The sequence below is a fragment of the Pezoporus flaviventris genome, unplaced genomic scaffold (genome assembly GCF_033815535.1).
Source record: "Pezoporus flaviventris isolate CSIRO_AGI_PZ_B2104156 unplaced genomic scaffold, CSIRO_AGI_Pfla_v1 ptg000056l, whole genome shotgun sequence".
Lineage (NCBI taxonomy): Eukaryota > Metazoa > Chordata > Aves > Psittaciformes > Psittacidae > Pezoporus > Pezoporus flaviventris.
Genome location: NW_026892604.1, coordinates 411024 through 435089, shown reverse-complemented (window position 1 = coordinate 435089; position 24066 = coordinate 411024). Strand labels below are relative to the sequence as shown.

The 24066-nt window shown below is 54.1% G+C and overlaps 1 protein-coding gene across 1 annotated transcript in view; it reads left to right on the top strand.

Annotated features, from left to right (window-relative positions):
- Window positions 1–24066, top strand: part of LOC133277468 (hydrocephalus-inducing protein-like) — a 43938-nt gene that overhangs the window by 5714 nt on the left and 14158 nt on the right. The window contains exons 5-18 of the mRNA XM_061469309.1: window positions 699–817; window positions 1186–1409; window positions 2848–2915; window positions 4298–4533; window positions 5117–5217; window positions 6375–6510; window positions 6971–7135; window positions 9707–9859; window positions 12634–12872; window positions 14405–14645; window positions 15728–15871; window positions 17514–17657; window positions 18440–18753; window positions 20786–20825. Coding sequence (XP_061325293.1) covers window positions 699–817; window positions 1186–1409; window positions 2848–2915; window positions 4298–4533; window positions 5117–5217; window positions 6375–6510; window positions 6971–7135; window positions 9707–9859; window positions 12634–12872; window positions 14405–14645; window positions 15728–15871; window positions 17514–17657; window positions 18440–18753; window positions 20786–20825 — 2324 coding nt within the window. The remainder of the gene's footprint in view (window positions 1–698; window positions 818–1185; window positions 1410–2847; window positions 2916–4297; window positions 4534–5116; window positions 5218–6374; window positions 6511–6970; window positions 7136–9706; window positions 9860–12633; window positions 12873–14404; window positions 14646–15727; window positions 15872–17513; window positions 17658–18439; window positions 18754–20785; window positions 20826–24066) is intronic.

Genomic DNA, 24066 nt, shown 5'->3' with positions numbered 1-24066 from the left:
GCTGCTTCAGTGGCTGAGAGCAGCTTTCAGCCTGAAGATCTTGTGCTCTGTCATCTGTAGCAAATTTAAGGGAAAGGACCCACCTTGGAGTTTGGCTGTAAGCGTCGAGGTCTCGCTTGCCTTTGCACCGAGGGATGTGTACGTTAGCAGTACGGGTATGGCTTATGTGATCTGCTCAATGAGGAGGCTGGTTTTCCACGACTGGAGAGAGACCCTTCATCGGGGACTGGAGAGATAAGACAAGGGGGGTGGTGGGTTCGAGCTTAAACAGGGGAGATTTAGTTTTGATATACAGAAGGAATTCTTTCCTGTGAGAGTGGTGAGGCGCTGGAACAGGCTGGCCAAGGAAGTTGCTCCATCCGTGGCAATGTTCAAGTTCAGGCTGGTCGGGACTTGGAGCAACCTGGTCTAGTGGAAGGTGTCCCTGTCCATGGCAAGGAATTGGAAGTGGATGATCTTGAGGTCCTTTCTAACGCAAAGCAGTCTGTGTTTCTCTGAGACACCAGCCCAGGCCGTTGGTTAGAAAGGAGAACCCAGCCCCAAGCCGTATCTCCTGAGGGATGAGATGGGTCCCCTATCTTCTCCTGGAGGACGTAGAGCTGGTTCCATGCAGCCCAGGGACCGGCAGCAGCACTGAGACAAGCTGGGAACTGCCGGGTAGCAGAGGGAATTGCACTCACAGAGATTTCCCTCCACAGGCTGTGAGAGCAGGCTGCCCCTGTGCATCAGCGGGGAAGGCGTCGGGCCCCAGGTGGAACTCAGCTGTGAGCAGCTGAGCATCGGGGAGGTGTCTGTGGGCTCAAGCCACAGCTACAGGGTGAGCAGGACGGGTCGCAGGGCATGGGGTGGATGCGGATGGCTCCTGGGCAGCAGTGAGCCTCATGGAGCTGTGGGATGGGTCTGAATGAACTTGGTGGTGCTGAGCAGGTCCTTGGCACTGCAGGGCAAGTGGACTGCTCTGTGTCAGGGGAATAAGCCCAGAGTGGCTCTATTTGTGTGAAGTTATCCCTGCTTTGCATGAACCCCCCCCCCGAGGCAGAACTTGGCCTCTTGTATTTGGCAGCAGTGCTCAGCATCTTCTGCCTTTTACAGACGTTAATTGCAAAATTAGGAAAGAAGTGAGCCTTCTGTAAGCAAGGAGGATTCCTCATGTATTTCCGTGTTGCTTTCTTGCTGCTGCTGCAGGTGATCCTGCTCAACAGAGGAGTTCTTGAGGCTCCCTTCGGCGTGGTCTATGCGGAGAGAGCTCTGGGCTCCTGCTTCACCTTTGCCCCCCGGGAGGGCGTGCTTTTGCCTTTCGAGCATCAGGTCATCTGGATCTCCTTCAATGCTACTGTCCTGGGGCAGTTCACAGAAGAATTCCAGTTCAGGGTGAAGGGATCCCCTGAGCCTCTGACGCTGACTGTGAGGTGAGGCGGGTTCTAAGAGCTTGGTGGTCACCTTTGTAGCTCTCTCTGGGTAATCATGTCCCACCTCCCTCATTTGCTGACGGAGCAGAGAAAGAAAAGGCCTGTCTGAGGTCTTGATCTTGGCTGTCATCCTGGCATCCCCACACTAAGAGCCCACGCTAACCTCGACTCCAGTTTGACCCTGACTCCTTGCAACAGCGGCAGCAGCAAATGCAGTGTAATTGTCAGCAAGAGGGAGCCATGGAATAGTTTGGGTTGAAGGCACCATTTGCTGTGGTCCTTGATTTTGAACTGAGAGGCAGAGCTGGCATTGGTTGGCATGAGCCATGAAATATATGAATGGGTGTTGTGCAGCTTCACGTGGTGATTCAGGTGGATGTTGGTGAGTTCTGGAATTTGGAGCCTCAAAGTCTGATGAATTTAAGGGCAGGTGAGGTGGTGTGGTGGGTTCAGGTTTCATTATCCCTGCAACTACTTGAAAGGATGATGGAGCCAGGAGGTGGCTGGTCTCTTCTCCCAGGTAAGAAGGGAAAGGACAAGAGGAAACGGCCTCAATCTGCGCAGGGCAGTTTTAGACTGGATGTTAGGAAGAGTTTCTCCCCGAAAGGGTGGTCAGGCATTGGAAGAGGCTGCCCCGGGCAGTGGTGGAGTCACCATCCCTGGAAGTGTTCCCAAACCGTGTAGATGAGGCCCTTAGTGACATGGTGACACCACCCTTTAGTGGTGGCCTTGGCAGTGCTGGGGTGACAGTTGGACTTGATGATCCTAAAAATCTTTTGCACCGTAGATGATTTGACGCTTCTGTGTTGGGTGGTTTAAGACGTGTTGCTCTTGGATGTGTCAGCTGGTGCCCTGGTGATAAGCTGATGCTTTCGTCCCAGCTTCAACTGTCCACTGTGTTGAATTGTTGCTGCTGTTGTCAAGGGATGTTTGGGGCTCCCCTGGCTTCATGTCTCAAAGTCCTGCCCCCGTAACGATTGCGTGGATCAAGATCTTCTTAGAAAGGTGCTCGTGTACTCCATGGGAAGAGCAGTTCCAGCTAAGAAATGCCAAAGCAGGAAACCTGTGGCTGGCAAGGGTAGTTACCTTGACCCTCTTTGAGTGGGGACACCCCTGCGTCCAACACGTTCCAGATGGGGAAAGTGAGGCACGCAGCCGTCACTTGTTTGGTGTCCTTCCTCAGGCCATCACCAACTTGGGGGCATACCCTGCACGACACTGTGCCCCAAGCCCCACCAGCAGCTATGGGCTGCTGACCACTTTGCTTTGGCTGCCTCCTGTCCACCTGGATGCTGTGCTGAGCATGAGGGTGAGGGGTTGATTTGAAAGGCGCTGAGGTTCTCAGGCCGGCTTTTACCCACCGCAACGGCAAGGAAAGCTGAAGGCTTTGCAGTTCTCTTTAACCAAGGCAATGTCTCGTCTGCCTTTGTCCTCACAGCGGCTGTGTCATCGGGCCGGCATTTCATTTCAATGTGTCGTCCCTCAGCTTCGGTGAAGTCTCCTTTGGTGAGTGTGCCCTGGGCTTGGGCTGCAGGGTGGGAGGTCTGAGCCTTACCCAAATGGAGCACTTGGCCAGGACAGCATTGTCACTTGTGTTCCTCCGTAGCCACCTTCAGCGTGTCAAAAGCAGGACTGCCAGCTGCTAGGCAGTATTTTGCCGTGGTGAGCTCAAACATTACCAGATAGAACGGCACGGAGCCAATTGAATGGTTCAAATAGAACCTAAGGAGTAGAAAGTCAGTGTTCTCTGGTGTCCCTCACAGTCAGTCCAGCCCCAGTCTCCCAGTCCCTGGCAACAGAATGACTGTGAAAGTCTTTCTCCCGGGAGCTGAAGGCCCGTTGTAGGTGCCCTGGGTGAATTTTGCTGTTGTGAGGCAAGGGCACCATTTCCCCACCTGACCGTTAGCGTGAGAAATCAATTAGTGCTGCGAGGCCAACTCGTTGTCAGCTCCCGGGTAACATGGCCAAGCAGTAGCTCTGCATGGGGCAGCCATGTCTTCAGACGTGGGCTCCTCCTTCCCCACCAAAAGGCCAGCTCTGCTGGCAGAGCTGGTGGCTGTGCACGCAGAGCATGTCCGCTGAGATGCAGATTCTGGTTCTCCATCTCAGTCTCACAAAGGACTTGTCTCTGAGATGGTCTAAAGTTTAAATGTGAACTCAACCCCCCAGATGAGCTGTGGTTGTGTCAGTGGCTTCCATTATGGAAAGCAAGTAGCAAAGCTGAAGCCATGTCAGCCTTTGTGGGGTAATGAAAGCCAGCGTGCAGCGTGGCTGTGTGACCCCACTCCTTTGGGAGGGTGAGACACAGGTCCTGCTTGTTCTTGAGCAAGCATCAGGTTTGCCTCCAGTGAAGTGGGCTGTGAGCTGTCACGGGCTCAGTCTTGGTTGTCCCAAACCAGGAGATGCATCGGGGTTCCTGTCTGGAGAAGGTGCTTTAGAGTGCTCTGCATCATGCTGTGGCTCCCAAGTTCATCCTTCCTTTCCTTTCCTTTCCTGGGTCATCCCTTTGATGCCAACATACTGCTTTTATCTCTTGAAAACTGTGGGAGTGTTTGTGGAGTTCACAGGGACTTTTCCGGATTGACTTTTCAGAGTAAATGTTCTGGATGCACCGTCATGGTTGAGAAGGAGTTGGTGCTGGTTTGGGGGAGGTGAGAGCTCCTCACAGTTAGAGAGAGACACTTGCGGTGTTCAGCGTCACACAGAGTGGGCATTTCTGTGTGACAAGCGTAGAAGGGAACTTAATTGAGGACGACTTCCCCACAGAGCTTCTCAATCGGCTGTAATTGCCGTTGAAAGGAGGCAAACTCCAAGCGCAGTTTCATCACAGCAGGATGTCCACCCCAGGAATCAGGGGGTAATAAACTGCTGTTGTGTTCTTTTCCCAGGCTTTCCTCGCACCCTGTGCTGCCGCCTCACTAACACTTCCCCGGTGCCCTTCAACTTCAACCTTCGCATTCCTGGGGACGGCTCAGGAGCACCCAGCGTGACCAGTTTTGCTCAGGTGTCAGACAGCACTGGTCCGTCGTGGAGAAAGCCAGCGCGAGGTGCCAAGAAGCCAGCTGAATTTACTATCAGGCCCTTGACAGGGACCGTCTGCTCCAAGGGACACTTGGATATCCAGGTACGGGAAGAGTCCAGCCCTGCGTGCTTCAGAGGTGGAGCTGGAGCTTCAGTGATGTTGAGGGGGCTTTAGCACTGCTGGCTCTGAGCATCATGCGAGTAAGAGATGTGCGCTAGTGTTGGGCTCTACATCTGCCCTGGCAACCGCAAAGCGTATTCAGTAATTCAGATATTGTCCAAAGACTTCTGTTACTGCCAGAGACTGTGCTCTACACGTGAACCAGCAGAAGAGTTAAAGGCAAACATCAGAGAACCCTAGGCTGTTTTGGGTCGGAAGGGACCTTACAGCTCATCCAGTTGCAACCCCCTGCCATGGGCAGGGACACCTTCCACCAGATGAGGTTGCTCCAAGCCACGTCCAAGCTAGACTTGAACAGCGCCAGGGATGGGGCAGCCGCAGCTTCTCTCGGCAACCTGTGCCAGGGCCTCAGCACCCTCACAGGGAAGAACTTCTTCCTGATACCTCATTTTCCTAATATCTACTAAATCCTCCCTTTCCTTGCCGTGGAACGAGATCTGGAGGGCTCTGCGTATGGACGATGGGTTTGGGGAGTGATGAAGTATTTGATGCTCTTGTCTCCCAGGTCACCCTGTGCTCCAACACCGTGAAGAGATACAAGCTGGCCCTGGTGGTCGATGTGGATGGTGTTGGCAGAGAGGTGTTATCACTGCCCATCAGAGCCAGGTACCAGCGCTTCCTTGCAGCCCGTCTTCTTTCGCTGTGCATCTGCCACGAGCAAGTGGTGGTGCCTTGCACAGAGCTGGCTGGCTCCAGCTCCAAACGAGGAGCATTGCTCAATGAGCTAGCTGTGCCCAGCTAGACAGGAGAAGAGCAGCGCATGGAAAGCAGTCCATGATGAGCAGCACTTGTGCTCAGCCACAGGCACGGCCCAGAGCCTTTTCCTACAGGAAACTGTGATTCTATTCCCTATTGGCCTGCTCTGGGGGCTTGAGGTGTAATGTTTCCAAAGGGCCGCCTCTCCTCCTTCCTGCAAGCGTTGGACTTGTGCTGGGTTGTGACCAGAATGCAACGCTGGTTTGGGCTACAGCGAGCAGCTGCTGCAAGGTGTTGTCTGTCTCAGTTAAGGAGGGGGCGTGCAGATGGGTGAGGGGCTTAGGGCAGGAGTGGTGAGGGAAAAGTAAAGGTGAGATCTTCTGAAAGACAAAGTAGTCCTTGGTGTGGAAGGTGAGCTCAGGTTTTTGTGCTTCCCTCTGGCTCTGTTGAGCATTGATGTTCTCAGAGTTAAGCTAAAAGTTGTTCTTGCTTCAGGCAGATTCAGGCCTGTTGTGCTGCGGTGGGCGTCAGTTCAATGGCAAGAGGGATGCAGCTCAGCGGTGCTGTTCCCTCTCCCAGGCAGAGTTGCGCAGTCAGTGCCTGGGCTGCAGTTGAGTAGAACAAGTGCAAATGGGAGCAGCTGGTGTGTGGACCCGTGGGGAAAGGACCAAGGCAGCCACAGGGCGTGGGAGAGGGTTACGGCTGACGGCACAGGGCGCTGCTCCTCAGTGGGAAAGCTCCCTCAGAGCTCACACCTTGCTGGGGCCACTGAGAGGGTCCTTGCAAGCCTCCTGGGGCAAAGGAGGGGCAAAGCTGACCTGGGACAGGGCAACGTGCTCTGCCTGGGCACTGAGCAGCTTTTGTGATGCTGAGACTCGGGGTCTGCCCCTCTTTTGCAAGAGGTTGTTGGGTGAAAAGAAATTAAAGGCTGTTTGTCACTGTAGGGGTATCAGATGTCTACTTGACGGTGACAAATGTATCTGCTCCATTTGGTGCTCATTGAGAAGTAAACAAGCAAGCAACACTGTCTCAGAACCTAATTCCCTTTTGCTCATCTCTCTGCCTAGATGTGGCATTCCCCTGCTGCGAGTGCTCCACCCAGCTGTGACATTTGGACGATGCTCTCTCAAAGTCCCTTATCAGCAGATGCTGACCCTTGTGAACGACAGCAACCTGCCAGGCTGCTACTGGGCTCTTCCTCAGGTTTGCCATCGCATCCGCCTCTTGGCTCCAATGTCACCTAGGGGTTTGTTGTTAGGGAAACAACAGGCTTGGTTAAGATGTTGCTGGTTTGTATTCAAGCCTAAAGGTTTGCTGGGAACAGGAAGCTACCTGAATATCAGCTTGAGGAAGCAGCTTAAACTCTCCAGGAAGCAGATTATATTCTAGTCTTCAGGATGCTTTCAATGCAGGAGAGCTTGCAGGGTTGTGAAAAGCTGCTGCAAGGAGGCTGTCGGCACGGGACGGGGGGTTGTGGAGGCAGCAGCTTTGAACCCCCTCAGGATGCTGAACCCATACATGTCTTGCATCTTGAGTTGTGCCTTTCTGCTTCCTCCTAGGGATTTTTAGGCCCGTGTGCGAGTTGCCGTTGTGGTAGATGTTGAAGAGTTGAAAGTTTCCTCAAAGGTCGCTCTGAAGTCGTGCTTGATTCTGTCCCTTACAGGAGAACAAGGATGCTGCTGCTGTGTGGTACTCCAGCCCTGAGCCCCGTGGGATTATCCAGCCTCACAGCTCGGTGGAGATCCCGTTCACACTGGAAGTCCAGGTGACAGGAGAGCAGGACACCGTTGCTCATGTTGCGGTGTTTGGGAGTAAAGAATCCCCACTGGTGAGTGCTGGGGCAGACCTGCAGCTTTGTGCCTCTCATCTTGGTGGCGTGTAAAGCGTGTAGGGGATCTTCCAGAGAAAATGATCTACGGCTGTTGTCTACAAGGAAAGAAGGGATTCGTGGCATAAGCAACACTAATGCCTGGAGGAGAGGGAGGCTGGTATCCCCTTAGGTGGTGTGTCTGACACTTGCGTGTGTCTGTGTGGAAGTGTCTGACACAGCATTTAATTACGGGGATGTGAGACAGGATAACGAGCTTAACCTGAAACCCCGAGCTTTGCTGAAAGTCAGGTCCGTCATGTGTGAGCAACAGCCATCCATCAGATGTCCTTGCCAAAAGCCCCACCAAGGACACCAGAGTCTCCACAGGGCTTGCATCTGGAGCACAGTCTTTCTTTGTCCACCAAGCTTGGAAGCGGATGAGGCAAAGCCTTCGTGGGCTGAAGCCTGCTAAAAGATGTAGTTCGCAACAGCAGCAATGACAACAAAATGTAGACAAGGGGGTGGTGTCTGTAGTCTCCTGGCTTCATCTGGCTGAAACTGAGAATGAATCTAGTTAATGAAACTTTAAAATGGTACTAACTTTTGAAGCAGCTGTATTAAAAAGTCTTGTCAAACCTTGGGGCATGAAAGAGGATGTCAGAGGGTTGCTGGGAACCTGATGCTTTCTGCAACGACAAATAAGGCTGACATTTTGAAAGTACTTGCAGGCATTCAGACTTTTCTGAAAGTGAACAGAAATGCTGCTCCTAAATCCCCTGGGTGCCACCAAGTATCTCCACTCCACCCTGTTGTGGATATGTGTGTAAAGAGTGAAGAGGAAGGCCAGGCAGTGCTGGAGGTCTGAAGTTTGACCACAGCTGCTCTTAGGAGCAACTTCTCTTTATATAGAAGGAATATTTCCCTTGAAGAGGAAGGTTTCTCCCCACTAGAATAACCAGTTGTTTAACTGTGAGCTGCTTTTTAAGTACTGGTTTCTTGCACAGCTTTTGCCCTTGGGCTAACAGTTTTTAGTTTCAAAGTTCGCCCTAACTTAATCTTTTGGACGTGGAGGTGAACGTGTCAATCTTTTGCCCAAAGGGTGAGCATTTCAGTCGGAGGATCGTGGCTGTCCCTAAAGACACGACACATGGGACTGAGTGACCCTGTGCCCGGTCAGTCCATCCTCAAGGCGCTGCGCTCGTGCTGGGCTGCTGCTCGCAGCCAGCAAATGCCGGTCAAAACCTGGCTGGCTGTTGCCTGCGCAAATGGGAGTTTCTGGGTGTCATTTTCTCTGGCTCTGCCTTATGGCTTGAGTGCAGCTTCAGGAGTTCCCTGGTAGCTGACTGCTGCAGAGCTTTCAGGGCCAGCAGAACCACCGCTGTCCTGTTACACATCCTGTGCATCATCTGATGCAAACCTGAGCTCAGGGGAGTGGCTGGTTTTTATTCCAGAACGCAAGATATTGCAGCGTCTCAGAGTGGTTTGTGTTGGAAGGGACCTCAAAGCTCCTCCAGTTCAAACTCCCTGCCACAGGCAGGGACACCTTCCACTAAACCTGGTAGCTCCAAGCCACATCCAGACTGGCTTTGAACAGTACCAGGGATGGGGCAGCCTGTGCCAGCCATAGCTCCTCTGGGCAATCTGTGCCGGAGCCTCACCACCCCTCACAGGGAAGAACTTCTTCCCGGGATCCCATCTTGATCACACACAACCCCACCCCCCCCCGTCAATTTAGAGCCATTCTTCCTTGTTCTGTCCCCACAGGCCCTTATCCAAAGCCCCTCTCCAGGTTTCTTGTTGGCCCCTTTAGGCACTGGAAGCTGCTTTAAGGTCTCCCTAGAGCCTTGCTTTCTTGAGGCTCTACAAGCCTGGTTAAGGCTTGGGGTGTTTGGAGCTGGGGAGATCCAGCCAGACTGAATGAATTCTCATTGGTTTTAGTGACGTGAGAAGGGGGCTTATCAAAAGGATCCCCATTCCTCCTCCACTAGTTTGTGCCCCTTCTGCAGGAAGAAACTTTTGGGTCTCAGGCTGTCACCAGAAAAAATACTGCTGGAATGATGCAATTAATAATGAATGTCTCAATGCAAGAAAGAACTAATCCCAGGAATGCACACAAGCAGAAATGAGAGGCAGCTAGCTTGCATGATCTCTACTGTGCAGAGGAGCTTTGCTTCCAGGCTGTGCTGGTTTTGACAGGAGAAGCTTTCGGAAGGTTGAAGAAGTTGCTGTGCAGTGTGGCCGTGCAGCCGCAGCAGTCAGGGAGGGTGGTTTATGGCGTGATGGAGCAGTAGAAGGAGCAGGCGTAGGCACAGGGTAGAGGAAGGAGAGCTGACAGCGTGGAGGAGGTGTGAAAAGCATGCATGGGAGATGGGGGTTCTGTATCCCCTCATGATGGGATCTTGTGGCTTTCCGATCCGCAGGGATCACTCCAGGTGCCACCTTTGCTCCAGCCTTCCTGTTTCAGCCTCCCAACCCTGAGAGCTTCAAAGAGTCAGAATTCCCCCAGCCTACGAGCACCCTTAGAGCTGTCCAGTCATTGTAGACTTTCCCTGTTGTTTTGTTCTTTTTCCTGCCTGCCTCCTGGAGCAGAAAATCCATTTACTGAGCACTGGCGAAGGACCAGTTGTCCACGTGCACCCAAGTGAGATAAATTTTGGCTGCATCCAAGTTCTACAAGATGCTTCCCGAAGCCTCCACCTCTGCAATCAGTCTGTCATCCCTGCATCCTTCTCGGCAAAGATGGTAAGTGTCGCTGGGGCTGTTTTCCAGTGCAAGTGACTGGCCCATAGCAGCCTGTGACTGAATTCTTTATTTCTGTGCAACATTTCCACATCCCTGAGACGTGTCTTGAGAGAGAAAGCAAGATGTTCCATCCCAGTGGAGCAAGAGAAGCCTGGCTCTGGGGGCAGTTGTAGCTGGGGCACCCGTCAGTAAAGCAGAGTTTGCAGAGATGTTTGAGCAGAAAGGAGCTCATTTCTGCAAGTTCTCCCTTTATTCTGTGGAAGGCGTTTAGCTGTGGGAGTCTTTGTTTTTGGAACTGAGAGGTCTGTCCTCAAGGTGCTTACGGTGAAGTGGGTTTCACACCTCCCTGGGGGTGAAACCAGCTGGGTTGTTGGCCAGAAGTAGACTCGTAAGGTCTGTGTACCTGCAGAGCCTGTGGGCTCTGTAGCGTTGTAGAGCGTGTGGCTGCAGAAGAAGGCTGTTTAATTCCTGGAAGCCGCGTGGTGGAACAGGCTGCGGAGCAGAAGAAGGTTGTGGGATCCTCTGATGGGCTGATGCGGGCGGGAAGGGCTAGTGTGCTGGGGCTGGGGGGTGCTTCCCAGCGGAGGGGAGTCTGTGAGGGGCTTCAGAGGAGGTTTGTTCTGGTGCAGGCTGGGTTGTTGAAGCTGTGGAGCTGCTTCACCCAGGCCTGTCGCTGGGGACTTGGTTGTGTCCGCGCATGGAGCAAGCAGCAGTGTGTGAGAGCAGAGGCTCAGCCCCCTGGGCAAGGAGGAGGGGGCTGAATTTCCCTCCTGCTGCTTTTGCAGCTGTTTGGGGGTTCAAGAGACCCTCAAAGTGGGAGATTCCCAGGCAGGTTTCTTTGTCCGCACCATAAAAATCTGCTTTCCATCTCTGCAAAGAGCAAGCACCCCAGTGCCCTCAGCAGCTGCCTCCTTGAGTGCCCTTTCTGACTTGCTGGTAACCAAAGCACTTGTTACTCTGCTCGTCAGGGGAAAGCAAACATGTCCTGTTGTGCTGTGCCTGTTGGCAGCTGAATTACAGAGGCTTAGAAGTCTTCAAGACGGCTGTGCTTCTAGAAGCAAGCTGAGAGCTTTTCCCAGAGGAAAAGCAGGGGCAGTTTGGTTATGAAACGTTGTGCGTGGCAACAGCTGGCCAAGCCGTAGCCGTGTCCTGGAGAACCGCGATGGTCAGAGTGGTGTCCCTGACCTCCCCAGCCTGGCAGGGAGGGCAGATGCGATCCTGGAGGGGTGAGCTGTGGACAGGGAACACAAACGGAGACAAGCTCTGCCCCTTGATTCTGTGAAACATCCCCTTGCTGGTGCTCGGGGCAGAGGCTAAACCGCAGTGGTCCCCACGCTTGTGCTGAGGAGATGCTGATGCTGAGGAGCCAGGAGGAGGCCGGTTGGTGGTGGGAGCAGGTAGCCAGCCTCAGGCTCTGATCTCCTCCTCGTGCAGGGCTCGGGGTGCTTTTGGGCTGTTTCCTGGCGCTGGCTGTTTGTGTGGATAAGGAGCAGCTTTGAAATGAAGAACAGAGGGTCCCCCGCCACCAGGAATGCTGAACCACCCAGGACAAGGCTCTGCACCCAGCCGGTGCAGGACGGGGTTTATTTCCCCTTCATGAGCAGCCCTACGAGGCCAGTGGGTCAGCCTGACAAAGTGGGAATGCTGTTGTTAGAGCTATGGCTCTTGCTAGAGCCACGGCTTGATCAAGCGCAGCTGCATTTGTAATGCGGTGTTCTGCTTCCTCTGTCACTTGTGCAAGGCCAGAGTGACCAGATCACTTCAGTGAATCAGCTGTAAGTAGCTTCAAGAGAACTGACTGGTGTCTCCTCAGTCGTCCCTTAGGGCAGCTCTCCATCCCTTCCTCCCTCTCTCCTTCCCTCCCTCCCTCTATCCATCAGCTGCGCACTGGTGTCCATTGTAAGCAGACTGTGGAAGCTTTTGTTCACGATGGACGTCTGTGCTGGGATAAGATTCTGACTGTTGTGGTGAAGTTCTGAAGTGATGGATCCCAACCCTTACTGGTTCCTCAGGAACTCTGATGTCCAATAGTATAAGAAGCTCCTACAGGGTCAGAAATAGCCACTGCCTTTGTGCATCGAATGCATGCAGCTGTGGCATCGTTTTCCGGCACACTCAAGGATAAGCAAGTAGCAGAGATGTTATCAGAGGTTGGGTATTTGTCTGGAAAGTGGGGGGATTTTGTAGCGTGGTTCCAAGAGATTTCTTGTCTGTGGGACACAGGCTGGATTGGGGGCAGGCAAGCTGACCTAGAAAGCCAAGAGAAAGTGTCTCGGCAGAGCCTTGTGGCCCTGGCAGGTCTCCTGTTCAGCACTGCGCTGTGCTGCCCCTTGGAGCCAGAGCAGATGCTGACTGAAAGAATGAGGGCAGGCTGCAAATCCTCCTCCCCTGACACGGGCTGTTGGCCTGGCTGGGACAGCAGGGCTGTGCCGGGTCACCCCAGGGAGTTGAAGGTCTGGCTCCGTCGAGACGCCCATCCTCACTCCTCAGGAATAGTTTCTGGGGTACAATTTTCTGGCGGGCTTGTTGCCAAGCTTTGATAAATGAGCTTTGTGAGGGAGCAGACTCGCAGATTCACCTTTGGAGCAGTGCTCTCAGGGCTCCTTTCCAAGCGAGCTGCCCTGTGTCAGCATGAACCCGAGAAGTCGTACGTGAATGTCAGTGGAATCTTCCCAGCCACTGGCTTGGTGTGACCGTGTTGTCTGGGCAGCCCTTGGCTGGTGGCAGCCAGGTCCGTGGTTTGCATCCTAAATGAGTGTTTGGTTGTCTTGCAGGCTGGCGAAAACGCGTGGTGGAGTATTGGACCCAGTCAAGGAGTGATCCCTGCCAAGGCCGAGGTGTCTGTGGTTGTCACTGCGAATTTGGATGACACGGAGCAATTCAAGGACGAGGTGGTGCTGTTCATTGAGAACAGTCATGCCTGCGTCATCCCCGTCCAGGCTGTTGGCGTTGGCACCACGATTGTCGTTGACAAACCCTTTGGCCCGGAGCTCAAGCTGGGCCCCTGCTTCAGGTAGGGAATCTCTCGGCTCCCACTTCCCCATGGGCTCAGCAAGGAGGAGTTCTGCTGCAGTCCCTCAAGCTTCTTCAGTGCTCAAGGTCCTGGCTCTGCTTCCCTGAAGCCACAGGGGTTCCTTTAGAAACATTTGATGGCCATCTGAAAGTCGTTAGGTACTCTGAAAAGCCACCCAGCTGCAGACCAGTTGCTAAATTGTTGCTGCTAAATTATATCTTTAGTCCTAATCCATTTATTTCCTCACTTTATGGAAGAAAGATTTGGAGGAAAAGAGCAGGTCCTGGAAGCCTCCAGCTGGGAAATGCTGCCTTGCAAGTGTAACCAGGTTTCTCTTTGCAGTGATATTGCTTGCTTTCCCATTCGCTCTGGAGTATCATCTCAGAGCAGCAGCAAGCCTGGGCAGTAGCTTGTTAGCAGCTCCTCGACTGAATGAATGGTGCTGGTTTATTTCTACCTCTGCCGGGGAGCCCTGGAGGAGCAGCAGAATTTCTTTGCCCTGTGTCACTCCCCAGTTGGCTCCTCTACCGCACTCCGTGCCCGGTTGCTCTTTATTAGGCGTGGTGGCTCTTTCCTGGTTTCTCCTGCCTGCTTTGCGAGGCACGGGCAAGCGAGGGTGGGTGCAGGACCAGCCCTGGAAGGGGAAGGAAGTGTGGAAGTCTGCTGAGGTGGAGTGGGATGAACAAAGAGTCTGACTTGAAATCGCTGAGCTGGCAGGAGAGGATTCACTGGTCCCAACGTGTGTGTCTGAAAGCAGGCATGTTCTTAAAGACGGGAGGAAAAAAGTGCTGTTTGCCTTGTGTTGGAGACCTCCTCAGGCAAGAAGAACCGTCTTCTTGGGGTGCCTCTTCCTTTCTCTGGCTGCAGAGGGGGTCCGTGGTGCTCCGATACCTGAATTCTTGGGGCAGAAAGAGCAGGTTAATCCTACCTTAAGCACTTGGGACAGATTTGGAGAGGTAAAATAGGCAGCCACGAGCCGTCCACGTAAGCAGGGCCATTGCAGGGAGGTTGGTGCTTGTCCGGAGTTTGCTGCGCTCAGTGTGGTTGCACAGGGTGGCTGCACAAGGGAGGGGACAGCGTCCATGTGATTCACGTCTTCTGCCGCCCTTCATGCCTTTGCCTGCGGGCTGAGTTTGGAGCTGTTGCCATTGCTGTCGGCTGCCCCCAGAGGGTGGTACGCTGGGGGCAATGAGGGTTGGATGCTCCCTAAGAGACGCCTCAGAGGCATGAACAACAGGTGCCAAGGGGAAGGTGGAACGGCAGCGAGGCTGTTCCTGCCCCCACTTGCATCTGGGGCAGGCTGTGTACGAAGCTCTTCCTTGCTGGCTGCAAGCAGAGCAGCTGGTGGATGGTGACAAACCTAGGGGCAGCCAAGGTCTGCCTTTTGGTGAAGCTTTACGCTCGGTCAGCCTTCTTGGAGGTGGTTTTGTTGCCGAGTGTGCAATCAGGTCGTGCCCTCAGGGTGCTGACGCTGGGTGACCCCTGGCAAATAGCAGCTCCCCTGCCATTTTGTGTTTCTGCTTCTCCTCTAGCCTGGATCCCTGCTGTTACCGCTTCAAGATGACAAACAAAGGACAACGCACCCATCTGCTCTATTGGACCACAGAAGGTGGCACCACACTTGAGCAGCGCAAGCATCTCCCTCCCGTCAGGAACACCAAGGGCAAGGTTTCCTCCTGCGGCCCCGTGTTTAAGCTTCAGCCGCTGAGGACGGAGCTGATGCCTGGCCAGACAGCGGAGATGGTGCTGGAAGGCTCCTGCAGCACCCCCCAGGTGAGTTCCGTCCGCATCAGGGCATTTCTGCAGCCCCTTGACATTTGCTCCTAGAGTTTGAGAGGTGTTTTAAAGGATTGCCTCAGTGGTAGCTTGAGGAAGACTTGATTTCTCAGCTGGTTGACTCCGACGGGACTGTCCCTGTGCAGTCCTGAGCCCGTAAGGCTTTGCTGAAGGGGGAAGAAGGTACCGGAAAGGGAATGAAGTGGTCAGGCCACTGGTGAGGGTGTCCTACCTGGAAAGCCAAATGGGCATCTGTGAGCTCAGCCGTGGCTACCTGGCTCCTGCAGTCCAAGCCAAGACCCTGGGACTGGGTTTTCCACCTTCCCTGGGTCTTGAGAACTTCACACTCTTGAGGTTGGTTAGAAGCCCAAGACCCTGCGTTGCACGTGCAGCACAGGTGATTCTGAAGTGTGTAGGCTCTGAGGAGGAGTTGGGTTGTGGTGGTGTGTCAGAGGGAAGGGAGAGGAATAAAGGGAGGAATGTGGGGAAGTGAAACCATGAGGAATGAGGAAAAGTCTTGGATGTAAGGGCATCCAGCTTAAGGAAAGGGTTTTCATGCCAAGTGGAAGACGTCTGTTTCCTGGGGAGGTTTGGTTTAAAGCCAGCTCTCGGAGGACACAGTACATCCTAGGAAGGCAGGCTGGCTGTTTGGGGTTTTCCCACGGATCCTTTCCACTAAACTTCCAAGGGAGGATTTGCTGGCATTGATCCTTCTATCACCTGTTTCCCTTCATACCGTCTGGTTTGGTTTTTTGAATGAGTTCCTAGAGCTCTCAGTAAGCATTTTGCTTGTCAGTGGGACAAATCAAACCAATAATCATTTGTGGCAGGGATTCTTGTGACAGCTGTAGGCAGCACAAGACTCCCGAGGGCCTTTTGTGGCGGTTGGGTTGTAACATCAGGGACATGTGAGTGCAGAAGGAAGAGGATGCAGCATCTAAAGAAGAGAGAGCTCCTGAGGAGACCAATGGCTGTAACTTCCTGCAGTAATGGGGTCTGTGGGTGGGTGGCTCACAGCTGCAGTATGTTTTCTGGACACCCTGGTAACACCCCCTGGGTGCCGTGTGACTCGCATGCAGGTGGTGAAGGAGAAGCTGCTGTGTCACGCCATCGTGGGCAAGGAGGGAGTGAAGAATCTGATCATGCAGGTGGACGTCACGTGCGAGTTCATTGCTCCCGCCCTGCAAATATCCAGCAGAGAAATCCCTTTCCGGGTGGAGAAGGTGAGTCTCTGGATTGCATGCTGGCACTGACTGGTGTGGCTGGGGTGTGCCTGTGTCCAAAGGAGGAAGCTCAACAGCTTCTCCAAGTCCACAGAGCTTTGGCTGTTGATTTAAGCCAGGCCAAGCTTTTGTCATGAATGGCGAGCTCGTTCTTTCACCCCTCTGGGGCTGGGGACAGTCTCCACGGCTCTATTCTGCCCTTCTTGATGTGGAGAGGGAATTGAGCTGCTGAGCCAAGGGCACGGGCCGAGGTGTGGGAGCCGTGAGAGCAGCGTGGGCTTTGGAAGAGCCACCTCGTGTGCTGGGGCTGCAGGTGGAGAGCAGATCCCTGCTCACTCTCCCTGAGCTGGTGGTGAAAGGAGTGAGGATGCTGCTAGAGATGAGGCTGTTCTCTAACTTCACCCAGGTAAAACTGAGATTGCAGCTGCTCTGCCGAGGGGGAGCATGGCCCCTTCTCGAGAGACACCAGTGTCTGTACTCAGGGTTTTGAGGATCTTCCAAGGCGTGGTGATGTCTGAGCAGCGATCGTGTAGGGAAGCTGAGAAAACCTGCCATTCCTGTCAACTCCTCAAGCTGATGAGGAAAAACTGGCGTCTCTTGTGCCTCTTTGCCTTCCCTGCTGTCGCTGTGGATGCTGCCTCTTTGCCTTTCCCAAGCCTCACCTTCTTCAAAGGACCCACGGGTGCCCTTCAGCTGCAGTGACGAGAGCACCAGTGCAAAGTGTGTGCCCTTTAGTGTCTGGATCCCGACTCCTGCATCATCTTTCCCCCTCGTGCCAGGTGTCTGAAAAAGAGCAGATAGCTCTTGATTTAGTTTCTGTGGTTTCAGGTCCCTCCTCCGGTTCCCAGGCTTCCGGAGAAGCCCAGATCCTGCGAGCAGGCAGTTCACATCTAATCAGAAGCTTTTCAGCTCCCCCTGCTGTCTGCCTGGGGTCTGCTTGATGCCACATGCTCCCATGTATTGAGTGCTACGACACTGCAGGAGTTGGATGTCAATACATCCAGAATTAGTTTCCCAACCACTGTCTAGGTTAGCTAAACCCTGCCGGAAGCCCGGAGCAATGCACGGACAGGAGGAAAAGGCTTCGGCTGGGCTTAGCTTTGAGACTGCAACATCTTGTCACTGGAGCAGGGGCAGCAGGTTGCGGCCAGACTGTTGAGGTTTGGAGCTGTCTGCGTGTGCCCGTAATTGTTCAAAGCTGACCTCGGGCTGCTGCAGGCTCTCCGCTGCAGGCCTTGTCTCCTGTGAGCAGCGTCACTGCTTTACGGGCCTGGCAGAGCTGATAAGGTGGTAAGAAAGTACTGTATGTGAGTGGAAATGGCCTTGTGCCTGTGTGTCCTCTCTGCCCAGGAGAGGACACGCAAGTGGAGCCAGACTGGGTTCACTTTCTGGTTTGGATCTTGCTGAAGCAGCTGCCTCCTCTGGGGGCCTGCTCCTTCATCTGTAGGCGAGCCTGTTTGCCTGTCCCCTGGGGGATGCTGTGGGTTCTAAACATGAAAGCGTCTGATACAGTTGGAGGACAAACTTTCCAGAGGGGTAGAAACCAATCAAAAGAGTAAATAGAGATGGATGCGCTTTTGGGGTTGGGGAGGAAGTCCATGGCCGCTTCAAGGTCCTTTTTTCTTGTTTCCTGTTTCTGTAGCACCCCAGTGATGTCCTGACTCTTCAGTACAAGCCTCTCTCTTTAAAGAACATCTGCTGCCTGCCCCTCACTGTGGTCCTTGCCTTAGAGCAGCCCTTCTCCATCTGCGGTGCGGACCAGCAGCCTCTCCCTGCAGATGCTCAGGTGAGCAGCCCTGGACCTTCTTGCTGCTGAGCTTTGAAGAGGGATGAACGTGGTGGTGTGTCTCTGTTGGGAGGTCTTCCAGCAGGGAAGTGTGTTCTGTAGAGTCTGCAGTAAACTGGGCCGAGCTAAATCAGATGTAAAATGAGCTGCTGAAGGAAACAGAATGCCATCTGAATCGGGAGGAGACCTCCTGGCTTGAAGAGAGGAGGAGGAGGGAGCAGGTCTGGGCAAGCTGTAGGAAAGGTGCCTCCTGGAAAGCATGCCAGCTCTCTAGCAGCCATCCTCAGATAACGTGGGGAGCAGCTTGCTGTCTTTGAGGGCAGCCCTGCTTTTGGGAAGGCTGAGGTAGGCTTCTCCAGCTGCTGTCTGGCTCCTGCCCTGGTGTTTGCGGAAGGTGCTGGGCATGGGCTCTGTGAGGCACGTGTTGTCATAGGTCCAGCCACCGTTTCTGTGCCTGCCAGTGATCAGCGCCTGCATGGGTGAGGCTGCAAAGCCACTGTGCTTGTGCTGCAGGATGAAGGAGTTCCTCCAGAGTCAGGGCGGAGGCCTGGATGCCAGAGTGCTGCTTTGGTTGTGTTTAGCACGTGGCTTCTGGGGATCCAGAATTGAGGAGACCAGTGTGGATTTCCTCTTGTATTGGTGCAGAGCACAGAAGCGTGAGCCTCAGCTAGCTTCAGACAGAAGTGTGGTGCTTGGTCAGACGCTGTGAAGAAAACGGAGGATGAAGCGAGAAGCTCATGTTGGGGTCACACGTGGAACATTTTCTCTTCATCTCCTTGCAGCCCACGAAGCTGAGGAGAGGGGAGGAACTTCAACTCTGCATCGCATTTAACCCTGCTTACGAGGAGGACTTGCTTATCCGGGCAGCAGAGAAGGCTCTGAAGATCAGGTTCCTGGAGCATCCTCATGAAGAGCAGGTCACTGTTCGGGGAGAAGTCTACTTCCCGAATCTCCAGCTCCAGACCACGGCCCTGGACTTTGGCTGCATCTTGAATGACACCAAGGATGTGCGTTACATGGAGATGAGCAACTGCAGCCCGCTGGTTGTCCAGTACCACTGGTCATTCCTGAAGGACAGCCAGGTGAACCCAGTGAGGTATGTGCACCTTTCCCTCTCCTGGAAGCTCTTCTTCCTGATGTCCTGTTTGTGGTTTGCAAAGGCCGAGGCCGTTTGTCTGATCTGCCAAATTGTTTTCAACCTTGCCTTGAGGAAATCCCACCTCTCAGCTGTGCTCAGCCAAGGTGCTCAGGGAATAGGTGATCTGCGCCAGTTTGATGCTGGGAAGGCTGATGTAGAAAGCTGCTTTCTCAGAGCTTCTGGGCCTGAGGCAAACAGCCCCTCGAAGCGAGTGTTCATCTGTTGAACTGCACGTCACATTCACAGAAGAGCTATTTAGAGTTTTAGAGAGGAATGGCAGGTTCTGCTGTGGCTTTAGGTCCAGCTGTAGATGCTGGAGGGAGCCCTTGTATGGACATCCCTGGGGAGGAGGACCATCCAGTGGTGGTCTGTGGTTTCCAAGCCCAAGAGCAATCTTGTAGTGGTGCTGAAGCCCATCTAGAAGCACATTCCTAGTGGTCCTCCTGCTGTGGCTTCTCTGCATGGTACAAAAGTCTGGTGTAGGCAGTTTGAAGGACAGTAGCAAACGGTTTTCTGTAATGCCCTAGGAAAGCCAGCAAAGTTCACCGTGGCGCACTGCAGTGCTGCTATTCCAAACAAGAGAGCTGATCAAGAAGCAGTTGTGTGAAGGGAATTGGGATCTGACTCGCAGGAGGTGACCTCGTGGGAACTGGCGATGAGCTGTGGCTACTAGGAGGGCTTGGGGGAGATGAGCAGGGCACTGGGGTGGCCCATTCTCAGCTGAGTCTTCCCAAGTAACACCAAGTCTTTAGTGGGGCCCTGCTTGATGCACGACACCTTCAAGAGCAGACCCTAAAATGCAGAGGCAAGTCTGAAAAAGCAGCTGGAGGGAGGTGAGCAGGGCTGTCAGCTCTGCTGGGAGCCCCCTGCCCTCTCCCGTAACTTAGATCAGTGGTGGGTGCTGAGTGGTTGCGTTGTTGGCAGCAGAGGGTGCTGAGCACCTCGGCAGGACACGGCCTCTGTCCTGCCCCTGCCGAGGGGTGTCCACCTCTCCAGAGGGTTTGCACAGCCCCTTGGCTGCTCCTTAGTGCTGTGGACGTGACGAGAGCTCCTCTGCTGCTCTGCATGGTCCTTAAGCAGTGTTGTGACCCCTCTGGGGCGCTCAGCAGACACCGTGGGATGCTCTGTGCCAGAGCTGGAAACGAAGATGGTCTCCAAGGTGCTCATTAGGAGCCTGCAGACGGGCAGCGTGTCAGATGTTATTTCTGGTCCACACTAAGCACTGTTGGTATTCTAAATTATCAGCTCTAACTCAGTCTGACATGGAGGGAATCAAACATCAGGTCTCATGAAGGTGAGATCAAAGATTGGGACTTTCCCTACCTCGAACCTTGCTGGAGCTGGTCATCAGAGACTCCCAGGATCAGTCACGCACATTTATTTTGGTCCGGAGAGAAAAATGCTGTTTCTCTGCCTCAACAAGACTTTGTGTGCTTACATTTTTATCCTTCTAATTGTCCAACCCCTTCTTTCCTCCCTACTCTTTGGTCATTGCTGCTACCTGGGGCAGAGTGATCACCTGAGCAAGACAATCCGACGGTTGCTGTGTGGTTGGACATAGGCAGCGTACACCAACCTGTGCCCCTTCTCTGACTTCTGAGCCATGAATCTCTCATGGTTACTCTTGTTCTAGACCCACGTGGTTAGAGACACCCTAACCCTCACCCCTTGGACCTCTGAGAGCTCAAAGCTGAGCTAAGCCTTTGCACCAAGCTGTTTCCTCCCGTGCCAGAATGGATCTTCAGAATCACGCAGCAGGAGAGAGCAGATGTGGAGTCAAGCAGTGGCCAGCTGCCTGCACCACTGCTCTAGCAGTGTCAACGCGAAGCGTCGACCTGCTCCATCCCGGTTTTGGAGCTCATTACTGAGCTCACACCACTGATGCCCACCCAGGGGCCCCATCCTGCCGAGGAGCTGCTGTGCAGACTTCCCTCCCTCCCTCCCTCCCTCCACTGCAAGGTCCCTGAGCAAAGTTCTGTTCTTTTTGCAGGTTCCTGGAGACAGAGCCCCTCGCCTTGGGTGTGGAGGAGGTAAGTGGCAGTGTGTCTCACTTCCACGTTTCCTGTGTAGCAAGCACTTACGTACTGCCACTGTCACTGCGGTCCTGGGTGCTGCTCCCAGAGTGGCCTCATGTCCTAACAAGCTGTCCTGGGTTCAGCAGTAGCAGTCATTTTTCTCCTTCTTGGTAGCTGGTGCAGTGCGGTGTTTTGGCTTTTGGCCTGGGAACAGAGCTGATAGCGATGTTTTGGTTTGGCCAAGGACTTTGTGAGCCTCGTGCTCTGCCAGGGAGGAGGGGAGGCCGGGGGAAGGCAGAGACAGGACACCTGACCCAAACTGACCAAAGAGGTATTCCATACCACAGCACGTCATGCCCAGGATGTAAGTGGGAGTTAGCCGGAAGGGCTGGGAGACTGCAGGGTTGGAAGAGGTATCGGTCGCAGCTTGGTCGGGCTGGGGGGGTGGCAAGTTATCGGTTGGCTGGTGGTGAGGTGTTGTATTCTCTTCCCTTGTTATTTTCCTTTATCATTATTATCATTGGTGGTAGCAGTAGTGATTTGTGTTATACCTTAGTTCCTAAACTGTTCTTATCTCAACCCGTGGGAGTTGCATTCTTTTTGCCTCTCCTCTCCGTCCCTCCGGGGGCAGGGGGAGGGAGAGAAGGGGGGGAGTGAGTGAACGAGTTACCTGACTGGGTTTAAACCACGACAATTGTTTTTGGCGCCCAACGTGGGGCACGAGGGGTTGAGATAACGACAGATCTGATCGGATTAATAGTCATCTGTCACAATGCTGATTTATTGGCTCTCAGAGTTGTTCTTGTTGATCTCACAGCTTCAGAATGCAGTACATTACTTAGAGCCGGTATTTGCTGTGTTAGTGTTTATCAAGTGTGTTGCTTGGGCTAAGGTTCTTGTCTCACTGTGCTTTATGGCAATGACTTGTAATACGGGCGGGCTCCAGCAGCAGGGCGGGACGGACGTGGCCGTGGACTTGTACCTGCCCGTCCCGCTGCTCTTCACCGGCCTGGCCCTCGCCCTCGCCTCCATCTTCGTGAGGCCGCGGGGAGCCGAGGGGGAGCGGCCCCGGGAGCCGGCGGCTGCTGAAGCGGCCCGGGAGAGCGGCTCCTGGGACCAAACGGCGGCGGGAGCGGGGCCGGAGGCCGCGAGGGGACGGCTGCGGGTGGAGGAGGTTGGGGCGGTCGAGGAGCGGAAGGAGGCGGCTGCTGAGCAGCGGGAAAAGGCGGCGGCGGCGGAGCCGAGCCCCGCGGAGGAGCCCAGCCCCGCGGAGGCGCCCGCGGCCGAGCCCAGGCCCGCGGCGGAGCCCAGCCCCGCGGCCGAGCCCAGGCCCGCGGAGGAGCCCAGCCCTGCGACGGCCGAGAGCATTCCCCGGCAGCCGCCCGCAGAGCCCCAGGAGGGTGCAGGAGACCACGCAGCATTTCCCAGCAAGGCAGAGGAGGAAGAGCTGGACTCAGGAAAAGAGAAGCTGGCGGTGGGAGAGCCGGCAAGCCCAGCAGCTGCACCAGCCCCAGTGACAAGTGCAGCAGCATCGTTTGAGAGTTCTGAAGGTTTTGAATGGCCTTTGGGTATCCTTGGGACCTGCCTGCTGATTGTGATGGGGATTAGTATGTTGGCACACACACAGACTGTCTTCTACCCACCACCATTTTGTCTGATCTCAAAAGTTAAGCAGTGTGAGGTTTGGGTCTTGTCTGGGGTTAGACGACGATGCAGGGGGACCAAGAGATTTTCCCCAAGGCTGGACAGTCATGAGTGGCAGGGTGTGTGGGACAGTATGGGCAAGTATCTAGTCCACTGGGCCCCTCCAGTGCTTTGGAAGCATCGGAGATGGAAGGCAGCCGTATGGAGTCCCCAGCAACAAGCTGCAGAAACTGCTGAAGGGGACAGTGAATTATTTTGAGCCTGGTGGGCCCATGGCACTTCAGGCCATCAGGGCAGAGATGCAACATAGAGATGGACTCATGATCGAGGGGTGGACTTAGCAATGGACACTATTGCCCAGGTTATTCACAAGTGTGAACACTGCACACAGTCTCTCCTGCTCTGAAAGACTGTTAAAAGAGATGGAGCCTGGCATCATGGACCAGATGGACGCAGCAGCTTTATAGCTACTGGTCCATGCACTTAGATAAGAGTGATGGTATATTGAAAATGTGGGATCTGAGCATGACGTGGATGGTATGGGATAAGGGGTGGATAATGTCCTGGGTTCAGCAGTAGCAGTCATTTTTCTCCTTCTTGGTAGCTGGTGCAGTGCGGTGTTTTGGCTTTCGGCCTGGGAACAGAGCTGATAGCGATGTTTTGGTTTGGCCAAGGACTTTGTGAGCCTCGTGCTCTGCCAGGGAGGAGGGGAGGCCGGGGGGAGGCAGAGACAGGACACCTGACCCAAACTGACCAAAGAGGTATTCCATACCACAGCACATCATGCCCAGGATGTAAGTGGGAGTTAGCCGGAAGGGCTGGGAGACTGCAGGGTTGGAGGAGGTATCGGTCGCAGCTTGGTCGGGCTGGGGGGGTGGCAAGTTATCGGTTGGCTGGTGGTGAGGTGTTGTATTCTCTTCCCTTGTTATTTTCCTTTATCATTATTATCATTGGTGGTAGCAGTAGTGATTTGTGTTATACCTTAGTTCCTAAACTGTTCTTATCTCAACCCGTGGGAGTTGCATTCTTTTTGCCTCTCCTCTCCGTCCCTCCGGGGGCAGGGGGAGGGAAAGAAGTGGGGGAGTGAGTGAACGAGTTACCTGACTGGGTTTAAACCACAACACAAGCGCATGGCTGGTCACTGGAGAGGCCACATGGGAGGTGCTGTAGGGCTGGTCAAGAGCACTCCTTGTGCGGCACCTATGGAGTCCATTCTCCATCTTGGTCCTGATCAGGTGGTGGGTAGGAAATTCCTGCAGCAGCATTTGCTGCAGCATCTGGAGAGAGCAGGATGTGAATCAGAGCCAGGGAAAAGCACCAGGAGTGCGAGGAGCTGGGCTGGATCCTGCCCCCGGGCTCTCAGCTCCCAGTCTCGTGTTCTTGTGAGGGCAGGAAAAGGTGTTTTTGAAGGCAAATTCTGCAGCAGAGAGCATTTCTTGCTGCCAGGAGACACCAGAAATGAATGTAGCGTAGCACTCCTGCATTAATTAGGAGTGTGGGAGAAGGTTTTCCCCATGGTCTCTTACCCCGTTGGTAAGTGGAATGGCTGCAGGGTGAGATGAGGCTGATGTTGCCGGTGTTTGAGGAAGAGGCCCCTGCAGCCCCGTCTGTC